Source organism: Anopheles stephensi, chromosome 2 (genome assembly GCF_013141755.1).
Source record: "Anopheles stephensi strain Indian chromosome 2, UCI_ANSTEP_V1.0, whole genome shotgun sequence".
Classification (NCBI taxonomy): domain Eukaryota; kingdom Metazoa; phylum Arthropoda; class Insecta; order Diptera; family Culicidae; genus Anopheles; species Anopheles stephensi.
The window spans coordinates 87,423,171-87,442,645 of NC_050202.1; the positions used below are offsets into that span (position 1 = coordinate 87,423,171).

Consider the following 19,475-nt stretch of genomic DNA (forward strand, 5'->3'; position numbering starts at 1 on the left):
AGCCGGAAATGGTTGGGAAGATGCTACTCTTTCCCGGAGTAGACGATTGCGCTTTGGCCGTACGAAAGAAGGTTTCGCCAGTTTGATTGCCTGCACTCGAACCTCCTGGAGCTGGAGCTAGGAATGAAGCGTATCGTGAAGAAATGCATCGAAATTGAGCGGTACAATGGATTTCGGGATTGGGAAGAACATAAATTTCAAAATAATGTCCTTAGCCGGCTGAAGGAAGCTGAGGTTTCGATTGTGGTGTGCGAATAGGAATGGGTCTAATCGACTTGGTTCGTTAATTGAACGAGTGAAAAATGGTAGTAGTTCCCTCCACAATTCCGGATATAGGAAGCGGGCAGAGCTTGTTTATATTTTTTTATCAGTTTTTGCTAGTTATTGTCTTCAGGAAACGTGTTAACATGATTATTGTGAGCATGTTGCATACTTTCAGGGGTAAATTTAAAGCATTTTTATAGTGTCTTAAATCCTCCACAGTCAGCGGATTCTGGTCTCAAACATGTTGTTATTCGTGCAAAATAATCAAAACAAATCCAACATCTTTCACAATACGCCCAAATTTATGCAATGCCCGTTATCTTTTGCACCTTATTTATGTTTTCTAGCGAAGTAACGTTGTACAACCAGTAACATCATTTCTATTCAACCAAAAATGCACCCACCAAACCGAGTTTATGATGGGCCGCCTCACGTACACATCATCCACCCGGATAGATTGTTGCACATTACTCGCCACCGTGTGCACTCTTACCTGAAGTGGTAACAACCATTATGTGGCCGCTATTAATGTCCACTTTCATAAAACACACGCCCACGCCGGGGTGCGGTGCGCCTCAAAGCGTGTGATTTTGCGGACGATGGCTAGCGATGCGCTTTTGCCGCCGACCGGTGAAGCTTATGGTACGATTGGCACGCTGCCAGTTTCGCTGCCATTTCCAACGGAACCGTGCATATGTGTGCAAAATCGGGCTCGATGACCGACACGTTCAAAGGAACACGCGTGACAGCGGGTGAAAAGGTGTTGCAGGAAAGGGCAGGCCAGAGCGTAGTAGTATCTGGTTCGGTCATTAATTGTGGAAACGTCGTGCAGTCGGTAGCGCTGTGCCGTGGGGCGCTGGGCTGCTTTTAGCTGCCTTTTAGCAGCTCTTCATTATATGACAGCATGATAAATGTGGTCGAGCTAATACAAATGAATCAGGTTCCGATCGTCTAATGGGGAATTTAGTTTTCGAGCGGAAGAAAAATGATTAAGTATTAAATTAAGTGTGTGCAGAGGTGGAAGCAGAGTTAAAAAACTGTCATTCCACTTGAGCTTGATTGAAGTTTTATTTTGCGTTCTTATTTCGAGTAATTAGAAACGTTCTCGAAAAGTATGCAATTTGCACGACCAAAATTACCCAAACAGAGCTCCATACAAACTGTGTACTAAAAATACCCTCTTAGCATACTTTTAGGCGCTTTTATGCTTCTGAGCTGTAGCATAGCCTGCTTCGGGAAAGATATATCACCAAACAATGACCCACGAGAGCATTTTTTTCCCTCCTCTCTCTCTCAGTTTGACAGTTGTCTAGTTGCGAACTTATTTGTACACAGTAAATCAAGCAGAAAAGTTTTCTTTTAATTACCCTTCGAATGTAAACTGCTTTTTCCCCCGTTTAGCCTAACATCCCTGCCGAAGACACCGATAATTGATGTTTGTTCTTGAGTTCCGAGTGCCGACCCTCGGAGAAACACTTTCGCACACGAAGCAGGCCCTTGTGCCCGATTAAAGCTGATCGATCGAAAACGCTGCTCTTTCTTCGTCATTCTTCCTTGATCAAATACAAACACACACGCACACGAAAAAACGGTCGGAAAAGTTGCGTTCCGTACGAAGTGTCTATAAATTTGAAGCCCCAATTTGTTTTCGGGCATTGCCTATCGCAGATGAGCCTGGAATAACAAACCGACCGTGCTACGGGGAGGCCTTTAAGTTTTCCCCGCTCGTTTTGGTGTGCGGTTTCTCGTCCCGGTGAGCACATGATTAAATGATTGCTTGAGTTAAAGTAGGGTTTCGAGGAAAGCATTCTCTCCAGACTTAGCGGGAAGAAGGTACTCGTGCGTGATTAATTCATTAATAAGTGGGTTTTTCTCAATCCACTCAGAACTCTCTCCCGTTCTCTCTCTCTATCTCTCTCTCTCTCTATAATTGTATTTCGAGATGATCGTGCGTCAAGGACATAAATAGGTGGCGTGCGTGGTACCGTGGTGGTGCTTTACAAGCAAGAAAAAGGGGTTTGCGTGCAAAATTCCAATCCTGCAAAATACCCGCTGCTTGATAGCGATCTTGTGCCGGAGCACTACCGAGAGGCCGCCCGCTACCGGGGCGTGGTAATCGATAAGCATCAACGCAAAAGTTCCACCCTGGTGTTGATGGCCGGAAGAGGGGTCTCTTTCGGGACGTCGCCCATACCTTGACCTTTTCGGAGGCCGGGAACAAACAGTCGAGGAACCGTGCTGCTGCTGCTGCTGCTGCTGCACGGTCACAAGCTCGCGGGAGGATATTGAAGGCAAATGGCGAATGAAACTAGGGAATAGGAAAACTTTCAACCTCGAACGTCTCGAGGTGGGTTTGAAATGAGTCTTGAGAAGCTGGTGTGCACCTCATGCTGGTCCGCTTTCGATAGTGCAAGACACGGCAGTCGCACGCACACGTTCCACTTCAGAATCTGTTTCGATTCCGAAACTCCCAATGACGTCAGTCACGTTCTCGCGGCGCTCCAACACAAGCCAACGATACACAGAGCGTTAGCAAAACGTTGTGTGTGAACAAAAGCGACCCCAAAAAAGCGTCTGCAAGTATGGGCACCTTAAAGAAAAAGCTGGCAAAATAAAATGGCAGGCAAAAGCGGCAGAAAGTTTCAACCGTTCGCGTTTGTTTTGTTCTTGAGAAATGATCCTTCTAGCGCGAGCAGTTTTTCGGAGTAAAAGAGTCGTTTTTGCTCATGCAACACGCTCGTGGTCGTGTAGCCGCGACACGTTATCAAAAAGTAAAGTTTGACAAACGTGGTTTCGTGTGGTGCCTTTTTTCCTAATCATCTGTACAACGGGCTGATGTCCCAAGGGACAACATTTTCCAAACGAGTTAAATAAGGTGTTAACAATGCTTTAACAAGTTTTCGGTGTTTGCATCGCTGATTAGTGATTTTCTTGCTGTGATACAGCAAATTGCATACTTTGAGGCGTATTTCGATCGCTCAAAACATGAATTCAAACCAACAAAGTAAAACGCCTAGCTGTATGCAATTTTAAAGCCTACTATCTTGTGTCATATTTATAACAGCATTTTCACACGCAAACCAGCCTAGATATATGCAATTTGAGAGACAAAATAATTATTTTTACTTTTACAACAGTATTTCGGTATATTTCTACACGCCTTGTAGAACCTGGGATCGGTCCAAAAACAGTTTCCCTTAGAATTGTTCCCTATACGAGAGGCCACCACGAAGAGGTGCGTGTATGAAGTATGTGTGTGTGTGTGTGTGTGAGCGTTGTGTATCCGTTACACCCGTCCCAACAAGCATTAACTGCAACTGGGGAAAAAAAAACCCACAGTATTTCGGGCTCCAATTTTTATGGTCATTACTTTCGCTTGCTTTCGTGCTGTGTGAGTGTGAGTTACGAAATGTAATTGAAATTTATTTCCCCCCTTTTTTCTTCTCGCCCACCTCACCCTTCCTCCTGCACGGTTTCGTTTTCTGATTAATCCAAAACGAACGGCTGCGTCTGTCGGTGACTTTTATAATGTCCTACAACGGTGCGAGCTAGCAGAGACATTAGCAAGGTGCGTGTCGGGTTGTCGTTGGTTGTCGGTTCGAAGCAACGTAAAAATGACAGCTAAAAAACCTCCTCCGATGCTCGATGATGGTGACGATGTGGTATTTTCCGCCGACGGGTTGAGCAGAGCTCGACTTTTGGCCTTTTGTTTCGTGTTTTACACGAACCACACAACATTCCTACCCTTTGGTGCTTGTGTTCGGCGTTCAGTTGGAGAAGAAGAATTAGTAGGTTGAAATGAAACTTGTGAAGCCGAAATGGATGTTTTTCTATCCAATTTCAAACTCCAGCTAACGTGGTTACGTACGGGTACGGGCCGGTGGCAGACAGAGCAAAAATGACAATGTCACCACGAATCCATAATAAAATGGCTGGCGTTGGGGAACGAACCGAGAGGAGTTTTGTGTCGGAAAAAAATCAAGAGCAAAAACACACACACACAGAAGCGAACTCGTGTTAAGAAAACAGTAACACGCACTGTGCTGCGTATCTGTCGCCGTTTTTTCTCTCTCGATCACCCTGAACGAAGACCCTGCTGCGATTAATGTCGTGAGTTGACCAATTCCACGGAAACGGGAGAAAAAAAAGCTAGAGAAAGAGTAAAGTAAAAGACAAACAGTCAGGCGATGGTGGCCGTCGCACGGAACAAGAGGACGCCTTAAAGGATAGGAAGCGAAGACCAACCCAACCCCCGAATTTATATGCGAAATGCCATCATTTTGAATGCTGCTGGGGCTGCTGCTGGTACGGCTGGATCGGTTTTTCGTCGAGACTTCCGGCTGTGTGTGTTTTTCGGGGCGAGTGTGCGTGCGCATAGCAATAAAAGAAACAAACACACACACACACACGCCGGGCACAATGCCATTACAAAAAACGGTTATTAGCAAACAAGCAAAACTCTTGTTAGCTAACGGTCGTTACGAGAAGACATATCTTTATGTGGACACTAGGAACCTTCCCAGTAGATTGTCCGCTCTGTGTGTTTGTGTCGGTGTCAGTTGAAAACTTAGAAGACATTAAACCGATCAACTACCGGGGCGGAAGAAGTAAAAAACAACATTTGCAGCGATTAAACATGCTTTGCGGTGTGCACATTGCCACAATTGCATGATATGTCTCGTCACGCCAAAACAAAGGTTGGCAAACAATACAAGATACATTTACACAGGAAATTGACTTAAGCAAACAGCTTCCCGGTATGCTTTACTTTGTATTGCTTTATGCGTAGCTTCAACGCGCTCAATAAACGAAAACGACCAGGCGCCTCCATCGCATTACCGAAGCGCACGTGGTTGGGCAAGCACATGTGGAGAGCAATTTTCTCAAAACATATGAATGTTTCACCGTTTGCCAGATGGTGCAAACGAACCTGCTACGAAACAGATCATCCACTCTGTGAGTATCGGTGGGTGGGGTTGTGGTGTTAACATTAATTTCCTGATGCCGAGTGGCGATAAATCGTTGCGCCGGGGATGCTATGCTATCCGCCCTTCGAAACTGTTCCCGAGCGATTTCAGTTAACAGGCGTTGTTTGGGGCTACTGTTCTTACCCAAAAGAATCCTTCCCGCACACAAACTCGGGCGGGGGGTGGTAAGAAAATTATTTATTCATTTATTATTGCGCGCAGACCGAAAGAAGCAGGTCGATCGCGGAAAAAGCTTCCTTGAAGCGGTGGCTGGGACGATACTAATGCGATATGAAAATGGATTGTTTGGTGTCGTGAAAGCAGTGTTCGGTTCGGTGGGATGAGGTAAAATTAATTACCGTGGCCGACTAACCGAACCCACACTCACCATTCGTCAGCTTCTTCTGCTTTGCGCTCGCGCGTTTTTATTACAAGATTACTCCACTCCACACTTAACGCTGCCCGGTGGGTATCGCTTGAAAATTGGATTATGAATGATCGCCGAAAAAGGGGTTTTTCGTCGGCGTGGAGTTAAGGATGGGCAAAGCGCCAACCCATCGCGACACACTCCATCCATTTGGCGAAAGCGCCCTAATGAATATAGAATGAGCTTTTTCGCGTCTCCGGGAGAACTTTCAAAGGACGCAATTACTCACCGCGTCATTGATCATATCAGCCGTTCAGGTTCTTTGTGACGTCTTCTTCTAAAAATATCCAGCAGCAGGGCAAAATTCGGTATCGGTGAAGGTGATAATTTGCTCTTGCCCATCAAACGTAATAAACCAACCCCCCGGTCGATTCGTTTGCCGTTCCACTCGAATAAAGCCTCTCATGATCATAATGCAATTTCATCTCGTTTATACAATCGGGCTTTGTTTTTCTCTGCTCTTTCCCCCGAAGGCAGTCGGTCAACCATACGCCTGCATAAACGGACCATAAAAGGGAAAGTTCGGCCGGTTGGGGCTTCTTCGGGGATTCGCCTAATGTGTAGCATTGTTCGATTATGCACGCGGCACGAAACAAAAGGTCAACGGTTTTTGCCTGTCATGCTCGCTCGGCTTGCCTGCGGACGGGGACGTGAAGGAGGGGTGAGGGGGGGGTGGGTGGTTTTTCCGGTTCGGTTTTCAGTTTTTGTAACCCCGCATCGTACCCGCACACCGAAAGCACAATCAAGATAATCTGAATATCGATTTTAAACCCCCTCCGCCGCACAGCACTCACGGAAATGTTGTGGATTCATCCCCATTTGTCTGAGAGTGTGCGTGTGGAACCAAGACTTTGCTCTTTTTTTGTTGTCTTCCTTCGCATGACTTTTGTCACAGAGGAATCATTTCATCTGGTTTCTTTTTTTTTTTTCTCCCCTGCGCCTAACATGACCATCGTTGGGGACGCACAAATTGATGGAGAATGAAATCATCCTATGATGCCGTGTGCGATGACGACCGACCCCGTGGCTGAGAACGCCATGAAATAGTCATGAGCTCCGAGCGGTCTGATTGAATGCAGACTGGCAAGGGCGGCTAGAAACACATTCCAGCAGCCCCAGTGACACCGGCAAGGCGCCACTGTTGAACGTGGAAGGCTTCCAGGATTTATCATCCGGGTAAATAGCCGGGAAACCCGATTCTCGATCCATGTCCCGCTTGGCTGCGGGCAGGAACGGTGGAATGGAAAGAACAAGGAGTCTATCATTATACACCAACACCACCACCGCGCCGCGCCTGGCTTCTGTTTTACGGGTTGGGGCCGACTGGCGACACCGATCGACAACCGGCAGGCGACAACCACCGTGGCGTCAAACGATTACGGGATGCCTCATGCGGGATGCATGTATGGCGCGTCTCCTTAAGCTGGCAATTAATTTTGCAATTATTGCATACTCTCATCGGCTCCGTTTCGACACATACGCACACAGGCAGGGTCGAGCAAATTTATGGCTTCTCGTACGTAGTGCCGGATTCGCACAGGAAATCGGTTCGTCTGATTGGAAGTGATCGAATTGTGGGTCGGTTTTACGCTCGCTTTGCCCCGATGCCATCGATTGCCAACGGATTGCAGTGCAGTGAATGGCATTTCGCTTGAGAAGGGATTAACATGTTTACCAAACGCGTGCATCGGTTGTTAATGCACTGATCGGACAATTATTGAATGATCTAGGCGGGGATGACACGGGCAAATGAAATAGCTATTCTATTACTGGGGTTATTGGGAGGATGATTGAGTTTGGAATGATATATTTAGTTAATATATTTTGTGAAACGAATACAGCTTGCTTACAACCTTTAATTATGCTTTGAAATCACTCTGAGAAGGTAAATGATGCAATCAGACCATTGAAGTTATATGACGATAGTCGATGAGACACACACCACAACACCAACCAGTTTCATTTGCTCTATTGTGTTTGATGCATACCCTCTGTCTCTCTCTCTTATTGGCCTAACGACCTCTTAAAGGATCATGCCTGCCATTTCTGGCTTACTAGACTTAGTCAGTCCTCACTTCGGGGGAACGGTCCGGAAGACCGGTGCCGTTGTCGCCTCTACAATAGAAAGCTTCACTTTTCAACAAAAGTCATGAAATGTAGGTGTCGCTAAAGAAGGTATTTCGATTGATATTCTTTCATGAAATTTCAAGATGCCAACCTACCCTACAACTACTCTCTTTAAAGCTCCCCTTCGTACATCTTAATAATCAATCACTTAATCCAGATTCCCTCATCTTCATCGCTGGTTGGCGCTATAAAGGGTAAAACATACAAAAGTTTTAATAAATTTATTCCATCTCTACACATTACGCGACGCCTGGCTTTGCGTCCTTTAAAAGCTCCTCTGAACGTTGCTCCCTCTTGAGTTTACAAAACCCTCGTAACCCTCAGCTCGTAGCTTCTTCAGCCACATCTCGCTTGCTACCTTTGCCACGTGCGGCGGTATATTTAGACCAACACTCACCACGAGCGCTAAGCTTTGAATAGCCCGCAAAGACGGAACGGTTGGGCGAAGTACTGTTTTATAAATAACGTTACCCCACTATTTATATCCCGCATCCTTGCATCCGTGCCGGGAAACACACACAGGATCCATCACATCCTGACGCCCCATCCTCGACCGCTTTATGATCGCGCATTCTTCCCTTAAACACACACCAACCAACCATCCAACACACAGCTGACGGGAGCCGTTTGGTTTTGATGAATAGAGGCGTGGATTTTATGCTCACGCTTGCCCACACACACGCGCACACTGCCCGTGCACACGGTGTAAGCATCCCGTGCGGAGTGAATAATTCAAAACAGGCCAAATGCTGGTCGTTTTTCGTTTGTTTGCAAGTGCCCTGTTTCCCTTTTTATACGGGGCAACATTAGAATCAGAATCCAACACTTACTTCACTTTGAGGCTTACCAGAGCTTTAATGATAGTTCGGGGCATGGTTGATGGAGAGCCACAGGAATGAGACACAGCCATTAAGGGGGCTAGGGAACTATCCTTCAATTTTCTTCCGTTCTTCCTTCCCCCTAGAGGCGGGGGCGGGAAGGGGCGGAGTTCTGCTTGAGCAATCTATTCCGCCGCAGTAAAACTTCAATTAAAGTGTACGCTAGTGCTGCTGCCGGGCGTTAGTGTTGCTTAGTTTCACTCTCATTCGGTGCTACCGTTGCTCCAGAAAGAACCCCAACTGAGCGTTTATGCGCCCTTCCCCAAGCCACCCTCCGCACACACACACATACACATACAAAACACGGGGGAAGCGATCGTTCTTGAGGTGAAGGAGCAGAAATTTGCATAAATAAGCCTCAAGGAAAAATTTATGGCGCACTGGGAAGGATTTATGAATGCCTAGTGGCGTGTTAGAGGACGAAGCACCGAACAAAAAAAAAAAAAAAACACGCTCCGCCTCTCTCGTTCTCTCCCTCACTCACCGCTCTCACCTAGGTGCAGCAGGTATACGCCTCTTAATAGCGGCCACTACCAGGCGCAAAAGGGATTGCCCCTGGTAAGTATTTGATTTTCAAATGACCGTGAGTTTACTCGCGGTAAGGTCGCCATGTTACGGCTTTGGTCACGGGGCCAGGTCACGCGGAAGCCAGGAATGATTGTCCTTTTTTCCTTTACCTGTGTATGTGTGTGTGCGGGGGTCCACTTCCCTCGCTCGGCACACACACACGGCGCGCGGTGACCTCAATCAATCACATATGCTCCATATTAACGGTTTGTCGTCGCCGGTGTCGAGTTGGTTGGCCACAGCGCAGCGCCACTACACGCGCGGGAACTGTTGTCGAGGTGATAATTCCCGGAAGGTTCACGCTCGAATGACCTTCTCCACCGAATAGGGTTTTCGCACATAAAAGTTTTGTGAAAAAAAAAAAAATAAGTGAGCCGTGCACATGCGGGAATGAATGTCAACGAGGTTGCCGTTCGCCTTTTTAAGGTCTTTGAGCCTCCAACCCGTGGGTGGTATCGGTGGTGGTGGATGATGACACGGTGAATGTAAATTCAAATGAAGGACCTCTCTCTAATTAGGTGTCCGTTCCAGAGCCCCACAGGGATAGGGTTTTGTGAAGCGCCTTGATCGGGTGATCGGGTGAAAGTTACAGCCTCGGGAGTGAGGTAATGTTTATTCAATGGCAAAGGAGTCTTTTGCATGCTGCTGCTGCTGGTGACGTGACGATGGAGTGGGAGCATTTCGGGATGGCTTTTCGGGTTCATAAAGGGGTAGTTTGGGTTGAATGTGACATTGGAGTAGGATTTAGCGTGGGCATGAAGCAGGTTGTAAGTTGTTCTGTAAGTGAAAATCGCCGTTTTTTGGACTAAAGGAGGAGGAATTCATGTTGGTAATAGAAATGTTTACCATGAAGTAGTGTCACAGGGTTTGGTGTTGAGTTTACAGCGCCTGAAGGTATGCAAATAGATTTGTTTTAAGATCGCTTCGTGTGTAGAGGTTTGTAACACTATATTGCATACTTTCGGGCGTATAACGCATGTTTACATTTATTTGGTTTCTTCAGATCAGCTCTTAACCGTGGGTCATTTTTCTTCTTCAAACTATAAACAATAGCTGCGTACAACCCTCAATAATCTACTGTAAAAATATTAATTGCATACACACAGGCGCTACACATTTAAATCCATTGAATTTATTCATACGCTTCCCCATCATTTTCTCGCTCTCCTTTAATAAAAATTCATTAACAGTATTGAAACAAATTTTACTCTTCTCTTGTACAGCAGCACAGAAAAAAAGGCTTTCAAAGTATGAAGTATGAAGGATAAAAATGGATTAACACAGCCAAGTGGTCCGATCGTGGCTAAGATAGTGCAGCCTAGTGGTGCTTATGTGTAAGAGTGTGTTGTATCCTACCCATAACCGGGCCGTGTTCGGTGTTCATCGCGTGCATCCCGGGATCCGATCAGCACTGCCTCCTTCTCCCTCCTTTCTTCCCTCCAACTCACCCCTCCCCTGCCTGCGCTCCCTCGGGCAGAGAATATCGATCAGTTTGGAATGTAAATTCGAGAGTGCAAAAGTGCACCACCACCATATAGATATAAATCCAGCCATGTAAGAAAAACCGGAATACCGTGTAACAGCAGCAGATGTGTGTGTGTGTGCGTGATGGTGTTACGGAAGGTATGATTGCGGAATAATTGCGCTAAACGGGCAGTCCGAACATGTACGCGTGGGCGAGTGTCCTGTACAGCAGTGCCGCGTGCCTACTCCCCGTCGGTGGAGCTACCGAACCGACCAGATCGTGGAGTGTCCTCGGTGGAATCGTGTGAGCCATATGTGTGTGTGTGTGCTCATGTGCGTGCACGTGTGTGTTAGTGGAAGGAAAATTAAAATATAAGCAGAATTAACGAGCGGTGGAAAATCGAAGGGAAAAAAAGAACAACAAAATCCTTCAGGCAACTACAATCGGCGGAGTTGTAAGTGAACCGGGTGCAGTCGTTCCTTTCAAACGCACAGCAAGTGTTTGCTAGTGTTTTGTGGCAGTGGGTGGCGCTGCTGGTGGAGGTGGAGAGGGTGGCGAGCTGTTTGGTGAGCAGTATGCTCATCCGCGGAGGGCCGTGGAGTGGGCACTGTTGATAAGAATCGATCCAAGTGAATCGAGTGCTCATCGAGTGTGTGTGTGTGTGTAACGGCAACATAGACACGCTGGCAACACTGCACACCCGCTGACCGGCCATTCCCCTGCCACCACGATGCCCGGTGGACGGAGGGGGCTCGTTGCTCCCCAGAACACGTTTCTGGAAAATATTATCCGGCGTTCGAACTCGCAGCGTAAGTATCCAGCCGTAATAAGGCAACGCCATTTGATTGTCCTCTTTCCCACGGATTTTCCAATCCACCTCCTTCCTCCTAACCCGCCCTCCCACCCTTTTCCAAACAGTTGTAATGATTTTCAGTCGAGGAAGGTCTCGTCCCCCTGATATCCGAGCAGGGGCAGCATTACAGCGAAAGCAGAGCAGCAGTAGCAACATTGGTCAATATGTTCTTCGTCCTAAATAAATGGCCACACTCTGTGTTTGCGCGTGGTGAGAGTGGCGCATTGAAGGCCACATACACACACACGCACACATGGTGATGAAAAGGGACGTGAGGGAGGTGGTGGGTGTAGCTTAACACGCCGAACTGCATGCTTTGTGTGGCCACCCGGACTGGCGACGAAAGCAATCGTTTTTATGGCATTGAGCTGCTACTCTTTGCCTTTCGTCAGCTTTTCTTGCTGGGTGGGAGACGGAGAGAGAGAGAGAGGGGAAAATCAAATCTTTCTCCTCCCCCCCGCACCTTCGCCACCCAGAAACCCCCAAATGATGATAGGTGATGGTGATGCTGCACACTGCTCTTTCCGATAGTGAAGCGCATCGTTCGATTCTCCCTCGGCTTTTCCCGCCCGTACCGCAGGATCTGTGTTGATCGGTTCACATGTTTGTTTCTTTGTGTGGCTACGTGTTTGGTGGTTGATGGTGTTTGTTTGTTTAGGTGACGGATTGCCGTTAAGCAGCAACGTACAATTTCCTGCTGAGTTAGAGCAAATGTTATTTCAACTTCGGCACACAGGCACGGGCTGGCTGGTGTTGAGCCACGGAACCATGAGGGGGTTGTTAAGTTTTGGTGTAAAGTTTTTGTTGAACAAGATGTTTTAAAATTCATCTCTGTCTTCTCGATCTGCTGAGTGCAGCTGTGGGTTGTGGGTGAATATGGTTCGAAAACGGGAGTCGTTGTTGAGGTCGGTTACAAATGTTTTCCTTCTCTAATGGGAAAATTTCTTATGGGGGTTTTTCTTTTATTGCCCTTTCATTGCTTTAGAAAACGCAACTTGGCTTTTATTCATTTTAGAACAGGTTTTAGCACTTCACAATTATTACTGCATACATCAGTTTGCATACATTTAGGGGCTACAATTTTAACACTCCCAGCGTTTGTTTACATTAGCAGAGCCCCACGATGAACGACGTTGTTGGCTCGTTTCATACCGATGAATGATTGATAAAAGTCATCAGCTTGTTACCGTCAACGTCATTCACTGCTGAACTTGCGAGCATCCAATGGAAATATTACAGTATTGCCTTTTTAAAACAAATAATCGGCAGACTGAACCAGGCCAGCAGCAACCAGGAGAACAGTTGTTACTGTGAAAACGAAACCCAGGACACAGGAAACACGACTGTGAGGAATTCTTGTTCCCTGCCAGGATGATACTTTCCCGCTGTTCGGAAGCTTTCGAGTCATTTCAACATTTTATGAACAATGTGCCTTTCTGGCGAAAAGTGTAGTGTTTCTGGGTTTTCGAGCTCAAATGTTGGTGTTTTTTTTTCTTTTGCTTCTCTTCTGTGTGTATTAACACCCGTACGCTTTTCCACGAAGCATTCCATCATCATCATCATTACAAATATCGGACGGGAGCGCACTTGTTCTGGTAAGCTGGCGAGCGAGCGAGTGCGCTGTTCCAGCGCTTTTCCAGCGCTCAAGTGGGACGATCCCATCGGCTGAAGGATGCTTGTGTTGAATGTTTTTGCATAAATCAATCAACGTGAAGAATGTCGGTGCTTGCCTCGGTTCGGTACGGTCGATTGCGTATGCGGTGGGCAATAGTGATAAGGAATTTGCAAACAATCAACTGCCAGAGTGCTCTTTACCGGGCCGTTGTTACAGTTTTGACAGCCCGGAGCTTTATTAAATAAACGCAATGAAAATATGGGAACCGTGGAGCTGATTGAGGGAGAACCGGGGGAAAAGAATCGTTGGAAAGTGTATTAAATTATGATGAAGGAATGTAGAGTATTTAGATTTGTAATTATATGCTGGAGAAGCAAAGCGCCGCATAAAGATTGTGGGTACATTTAGGCATTTTATGGCAAGAGAATGATTTTTACCATACATAGCTAAGAGTGATTGATGTTGAGTGAAAGCTTATCCCATGTGAACCGGAAATGGATGGAAAATTCAACCCAAACAACCAACTTTTAGGAAGGACTTTTAGTTTATTTTTTAAAGATCGTCTTCTATGGGCATCTCTCTAAGCATCTACTAAATGCTGTGAGTAGTTTTAGAGCAAGGCGCCTACAGTTCTGCAATCCGCATTGATAGCTATTGATACTCAAAACACTAACTGCTGTGACGACCATGCAGATGAACATCTTAATCTAACCCTTAATAACCCATTTGTCCAGAATGATCTAACCTTATGTATACCTCTCCTCTTTTTTCCCCTTTCAGCGGACAGTTCCTTTCTGTTGGCTAACGCTCAAATCGTTGATTTCCCCATCGTGTACTGCAATGAGGCCTTCTGTAAAATTAGCGGCTATAATCGTGCTGAAGTTATGCAAAAGTCATGCAGGTAAGACAATTGCCCTCCCCGGCGGTTAGGAGAGACAGAACGAGAGCAAGAGAGAAAGCAAGCGATTAAAAGTGACCAGAGCAACGCAACATGCTTAAACTACTTGCTACTTGCTTAATGCTTGCCGCAATGTGTTCTATTCTCGCTCCTTCTGTCTCTCTGCTGTCGGTGAGGTGTCATTCTGCACGTGTGTACCGGGTTCCGGGCGGCTAAGTTACTCCGGGCGGAAATCCGATTTACCGTATATCTCATTCGCTGGGTTTCCCTTTGCCTTGCATTATCACATTAGGTGCGGCTTCATGTACGGCGAGCTGACGGAGAAGGAGACGGTGGCCCGGGTGGAGTACGCACTGGAGCACCAGCAGCACGACCAGTTCGAGGTGCTGCTCTACAAGAAAAACAGTACGTATCCATGCACCAACAGCTCGCACGCTCCCAAGGAAACAGCAGATCTTCAGCAGTCTGGTGGTCGTCGGCGACAACCAAACTTAGCCGCACGAGCTTAACTCCTGATCCAATTAAGTTCGGTTTTGATCGATACGCGCCGGAGTATTTGCGATGATTAATGAAGCACCGCCGGTGTTGGCGTGGTTCCTGTGCCAGGTGCGCGCCATCGACCTGTCGTGTCATGGTCGATGACTATCCAGCTCGACAGGAAAAGAAGAAAACAAAAAACAAATCCCACTCCGACGAACCTTGAAGGTTCGAGTGCGTTTTCGCCCGCCCGAATCGATCGGCGCTCGGAGAGACGCGTGTTGTCATTACCACCATTAGCGTCAACTTCTAATGACCATGTTTCGGCGCTGGTGGAGGTGTGATGGTAGGCTTCTGGTTTTACTAATGCGCTACTGACGCGTTCTTCTTTGCGCTTTCGCCCAACAGAAACACCGCTATGGCTCCTGCTCCAGGTCGCTCCCATTCGCAACGAACGGGATTTGGTTGTGCTATTTTTGCTGACGTTTCGGGACATTACCGCCCTCAAGCAGCCGATCGACAGCGAGGACACGAAAGGTGGTAAGTATTTACAAGAGGGTAATGGGGAAAAGGGGGGGAGAAGCAGAAAGGGGCAAAGGATGGGTTGCTCCTCGCCCGGGGAAATCCGTCAATTCTGAAGGGTTTTTTATTCAATTTCTGGTAAAAACGATCCACCAACATCATCCATCATGTGAGGCTCTCTCGCTCGCTCGCTCTCTCTTTGGGGAATATGTTGGATTGGAAAATTGGAAAATGTACGACCAAACACCTGAAACGAGACGAAGACTTGACAAACTTTGAACAAAAATTTGTTCTACTTGCACGGGAACATGCCAACTCGTTCGAAGCTAATGGTCACGATTCCTTTCGTGCGAACCGACCAAAACTGTTCGAAAGGAGCGCAAAAAACACGAACACGGCGATGATCATCAGTTCTAATTGGAGCAAATTTTATCAATGAACGGACGAGACTGGCCCGGTTCCATTCTGCTGCATTCTCTGTCTCTCTCTCTCTCTCTCTCTCTCTGTCTGCGTGTCTTTGTGTGTCTGTTTCTTTAATTTTCATTAGTTTTTAATCGATCTTGTGCTGGAAAACTGTGTTCTTCTTTTTCCTTTTTTTTTCTTTCTCTTTTCTGTTTGTGTTCTTTTATCGAACGTGCGCTGTTCGTAACTACTTTTCCTTTTTTTTCGAACAAAATTCAAAAACGTTTTCGCCCCTTTTTCCTGTGCTTCGCTTCGGTTTATTCTATTCGATACTTTCTCTCTTTCTCTCCTTTTCTTTAATATGCGAAAGCAGTTCTTGGTAAGTGTTGCAGTTTTGTGTTTTGCGATTCCGTTTTTCCGTTTCCTTCTTTTTCCATGTTTTGAAAGTTGATTATCATGTTTTTCCTGGCACCTGTTTTTTTTTGCTGTTTTTTGCTGCTTGTCTTAATCGCGCCCATCTTTACAGTGGTGGCTTCATTGGCTTACAAGTTGCAGGAAATTTTCTCTCACTACTCTGTGAAATAGTTTGCTCAAGCTTTTCATAATTACATAAACTGCCCTTTTCGCTTTTAGCTAATGGTGTGCAATGTATTTACTGCCATTTTCATACCATTTCCCACGCCCATTCGAACCCACTTTTCGTGCACCGTAATTATCCGCAACTTTAATTTCCCATTTATGAATGGATATACTATTTCCATCCAGCGCCATAATAAGGCGGCAGCTGACGAACTACACAAACTTTTGAATGGTTCTTAGAAAAGCCCCTTCACAATTTTAACCTCAACCAACCCGTCAAGCAACACGCAGTGGTGCCCTTCGGATGTCGGAATCATTTCGGGCGAGAGAAATTTTTCCTGCCAGCACATTAAACATGGCATTAAATTAGCTCGGGCGAATAAATTAATTCGCCCGTCAAATGATCGGAACACCCCATACCAACACGCGCATTTGACATTTGCACTCCTCGAACTCGAAGGCGTAAAACTTTACAAATAGGAAATTGGAGCTGAACCGTTTAAGGTGGTTCGTTCCGTACAGCTTCCGGGTTTGCAGCTTTCTTGAATTTCGGTTCAACTTTTTGCCGATGCCGAAAACTTAGGCCTTGTACAAACCAGCCGCCCGATGCCATTGACTTGTTGGGCAGGAAGGGAAAACTATTGGGATTGGGGTTGGGGCGTCACGGTTGAAGAACGAACCCAAGTAAAGGGTTTGCTGGAGGTGAGTAAGGTCCGATTAACACTGTCGTGGCAAGAATACTTTAAAAATGGAGCAATATTTCTGGCTTTGGAAGATTTTGCTACGCAGATTGCATACTTTTAGGCAAGTAATGTTGGTGAGTAAATATTTTGAAAGAGAGGAAAAACTTTTGTGAACTATAGCGATTATTAAGAAGCCCTTTAAAGGTGTCCTAGCAATTGAAAGAGGCTTCGGACGTAATACTCCGGAAGTCCTCTTTATTGTTCCACGATTACGAGCTTTATTAAGTCTTAGAATATAATACCCGTCGTCGATACTTCCTCGATGTGCTGTTGCTCTTATTGAGAAATCTATCAACATTGTAAGATAAGCTGCAAAAATGTAAGAAAAGCAATATTCGAATTCAAAGGCGCCTAAAACTATGCAATTCGCACGTAAAAACACTCCTTTCCCTCCGTTTCCTTCTCCCGCAAGAACCTTTCTTATCGCTCACTTCTTCACCACTCTCGGTTAAAAAAAACACTCCTCAAGAAAAGGATACCATCGGCAGTAAATAAATCGTCCCAACTCTAACAACAATAACAAACTACTCGACTGCTGCTCCAAAACAAAAGGGAACGAAACTTTGACTTGTGCGCACGGTTTGAAAAGTCGCTTCAGTCACAAATAAACAGCAAAACGCACCCATAAACAAAGTTATTTGCGTTCCCGCTGTCAGGATAGTCACAACCGAAGACCCGGCAAAATACGTTTCCTATCCGAGTGAACGAGCTTTCCGGGGGGGCTGCAAAACAGCCGGAGACTTTTCGCCCCACTAAAACGAAAACTGTGTAAGCTGCGACGTAAAATCGGTCGTGATTTTGCTTTCCGCTTTTGAGTGGCATTATTGTTTTCGGGTTCGTACAGAAGCCGATCTGGCTTGTTGCACTCCGCAACTCTGGTTTGACAGCAACAAGTTTACCCGCGCTGCTAGGGAGGGACGAGCCGTGGAAGCTCGACCGCGAGCGCGTATTGGCAATAAGTCAATATTTGATGGGCCCGATTGTGTAGCGCGTCGCTGTGATATGTGTGGCCGCTTTAAAACCCCGCTGTGAAATTGTCAGAATGGCATTCGGTGGTGAACCGATGTTTAGCTCCATCGTTGCGAGGAATTTGTGACGCGCCGGAATGTGCAGCAACGAATAAATCAGATTCGTTGCTGGCTGGCAGCTGACCAATTTATGCAACGGTGGGATTGGGATTGTTGTTCGGGCAGCAAACAAACCGTCAATTCCGTCAAATTAGCATGGAAATGCATTCACAAAACATCAACCTGTAATGCGGATTGCAGCGATTCAGGCGCGTTTTTTTAGTACATTTCAATTGCATACTTTGTTAACCCATTCACGTATTCTAAAATCGCCTAAATGTATGCAATTCGCCGTTTTTTTTTTCGTTCAAAAGCCACTATTTTTATCAAATCCCCGCCTGCTTCGATGGGAGCTGCCACTAGCTGGGAACTATTTTCCACCGACCATTTGTTGCACAACTCGCAATGATTGTGCAAACTAACACGCTTGCGGGTACAAATGAAAAGAGCGCATTAAAAATGGATGAATCGAGCGATTGGAACCCTTCGCGCGCCTTCGATGCCCCGCTCCCGGTACACTGTTGCATTCGAGCGCGGTGACGTTTGTGTACGATTGCACAAGGATATTCCCATCAACGCCCCATCAAAAGGAATTGGGAACCATTTTTGAAGCCGCGCACCAACGGAAAAATGGATTTCTTTCTTTTCCTTCGTGGCCCCTTCCATTCAACCCTGTTCCGAATGATTGGGTGGAAATGGAAAGATGATGCAACAGAGCCGTACACGTACGTACACGAGAGCACAAGCAGAGCGCCCGTGAGCGAAGAATCGAACCGAGTCGAAGGCAAAAGCGGGGTGAAAAAAAATCGTTACACCCCCATTCTCTCACCCCGGAAGCCTGATTTCTTTGTTAATCAAATTTGAATAAGCAATTCTCGATTTTCTTGAACGTTCGGTGAAGGAGTTTGGTGCCACGAATTGCCATGATCAACAGGAAATTGTAACCTATCCACACCGCTCCCAAGCACTCTCCCCACCCAGGTTGAGGGCAAGAAGAGAGATAAAAACACCCCTGATTGTTGATGGCATAATAGCGGGCAGCAACAAAATGGGGCTTTTCGGTCGGCTCGATGAATGGTGGCCAAAGGGGAAGAAAAGGTACCAATCACTCTTTCCATTTTTTGTTTTGTTTTGTTTGCTGCCTTTCGGGTTAGTGTGAATGACAACGATTCTGCAAACAAAACGTCAAACCGACCGTCAAACGTCGTCAGTACCCGGGGAACTAGTGGCATCAGGAGGGGGCGCGAGTGTGATAGTTTGTAAAAGGCAAAACCCATTCACCATTCACCACTGCCAGTAATCGTTCAAATACGACGTTATGGAATTATTGAAAGGTTCCGATCCCTGAACCCTTCTGTGTGCCGGTGGCTTCCTTGCCTTTTTTATTTGCCAAGAACTGCTTATGACAGACCCTTGAACGAGGTGAACGACGATTGCTCGTTTCCGTTTCGTGGCGGGAGAAAAGAGTCAGCCCGGTCGCAACTAAACCACTCCCAAACCGACTCCACTTTTCCTTAACACACTTACCGCCCATCATACTGGGGAAGAAGCTTCTTCTGCAGCAATTTGGTGCGTTTCCGTCGTTTTGTCCGTTCAGTCCATCGCTCGCAGTCGGCGTGTGTAC

The 19,475-nt window shown here is 46.4% G+C and overlaps 1 protein-coding gene across 9 annotated transcripts in view; it reads left to right on the plus strand.

The window, feature by feature from the left end:
- The window catches only part of LOC118505039 (potassium voltage-gated channel protein eag), a 40,356-nt gene that overhangs the window by 6,248 nt on the left and 14,633 nt on the right, over positions 1 to 19,475 (plus strand). For 4 of the 9 annotated variants that reach the window (XM_036040280.1, XM_036040289.1, XM_036040282.1 and 1 more), the window contains exons 2-6: positions 10,454 to 11,504; positions 13,944 to 14,064; positions 14,354 to 14,466; positions 14,947 to 15,078; positions 15,833 to 15,841. In XM_036040280.1, the coding sequence (XP_035896173.1) occupies positions 11,426 to 11,504; positions 13,944 to 14,064; positions 14,354 to 14,466; positions 14,947 to 15,078; positions 15,833 to 15,841 (454 nt within the window). In that variant the 5' untranslated portion in view covers positions 10,454 to 11,425. The remainder of the gene's footprint in view (positions 1 to 10,453; positions 11,505 to 13,943; positions 14,065 to 14,353; positions 14,467 to 14,946; positions 15,079 to 15,832; positions 15,842 to 19,475) is intronic. The other 5 variants (XM_036040281.1, XM_036040283.1, XM_036040286.1 and 2 more) reach the window with 3 other exon arrangements.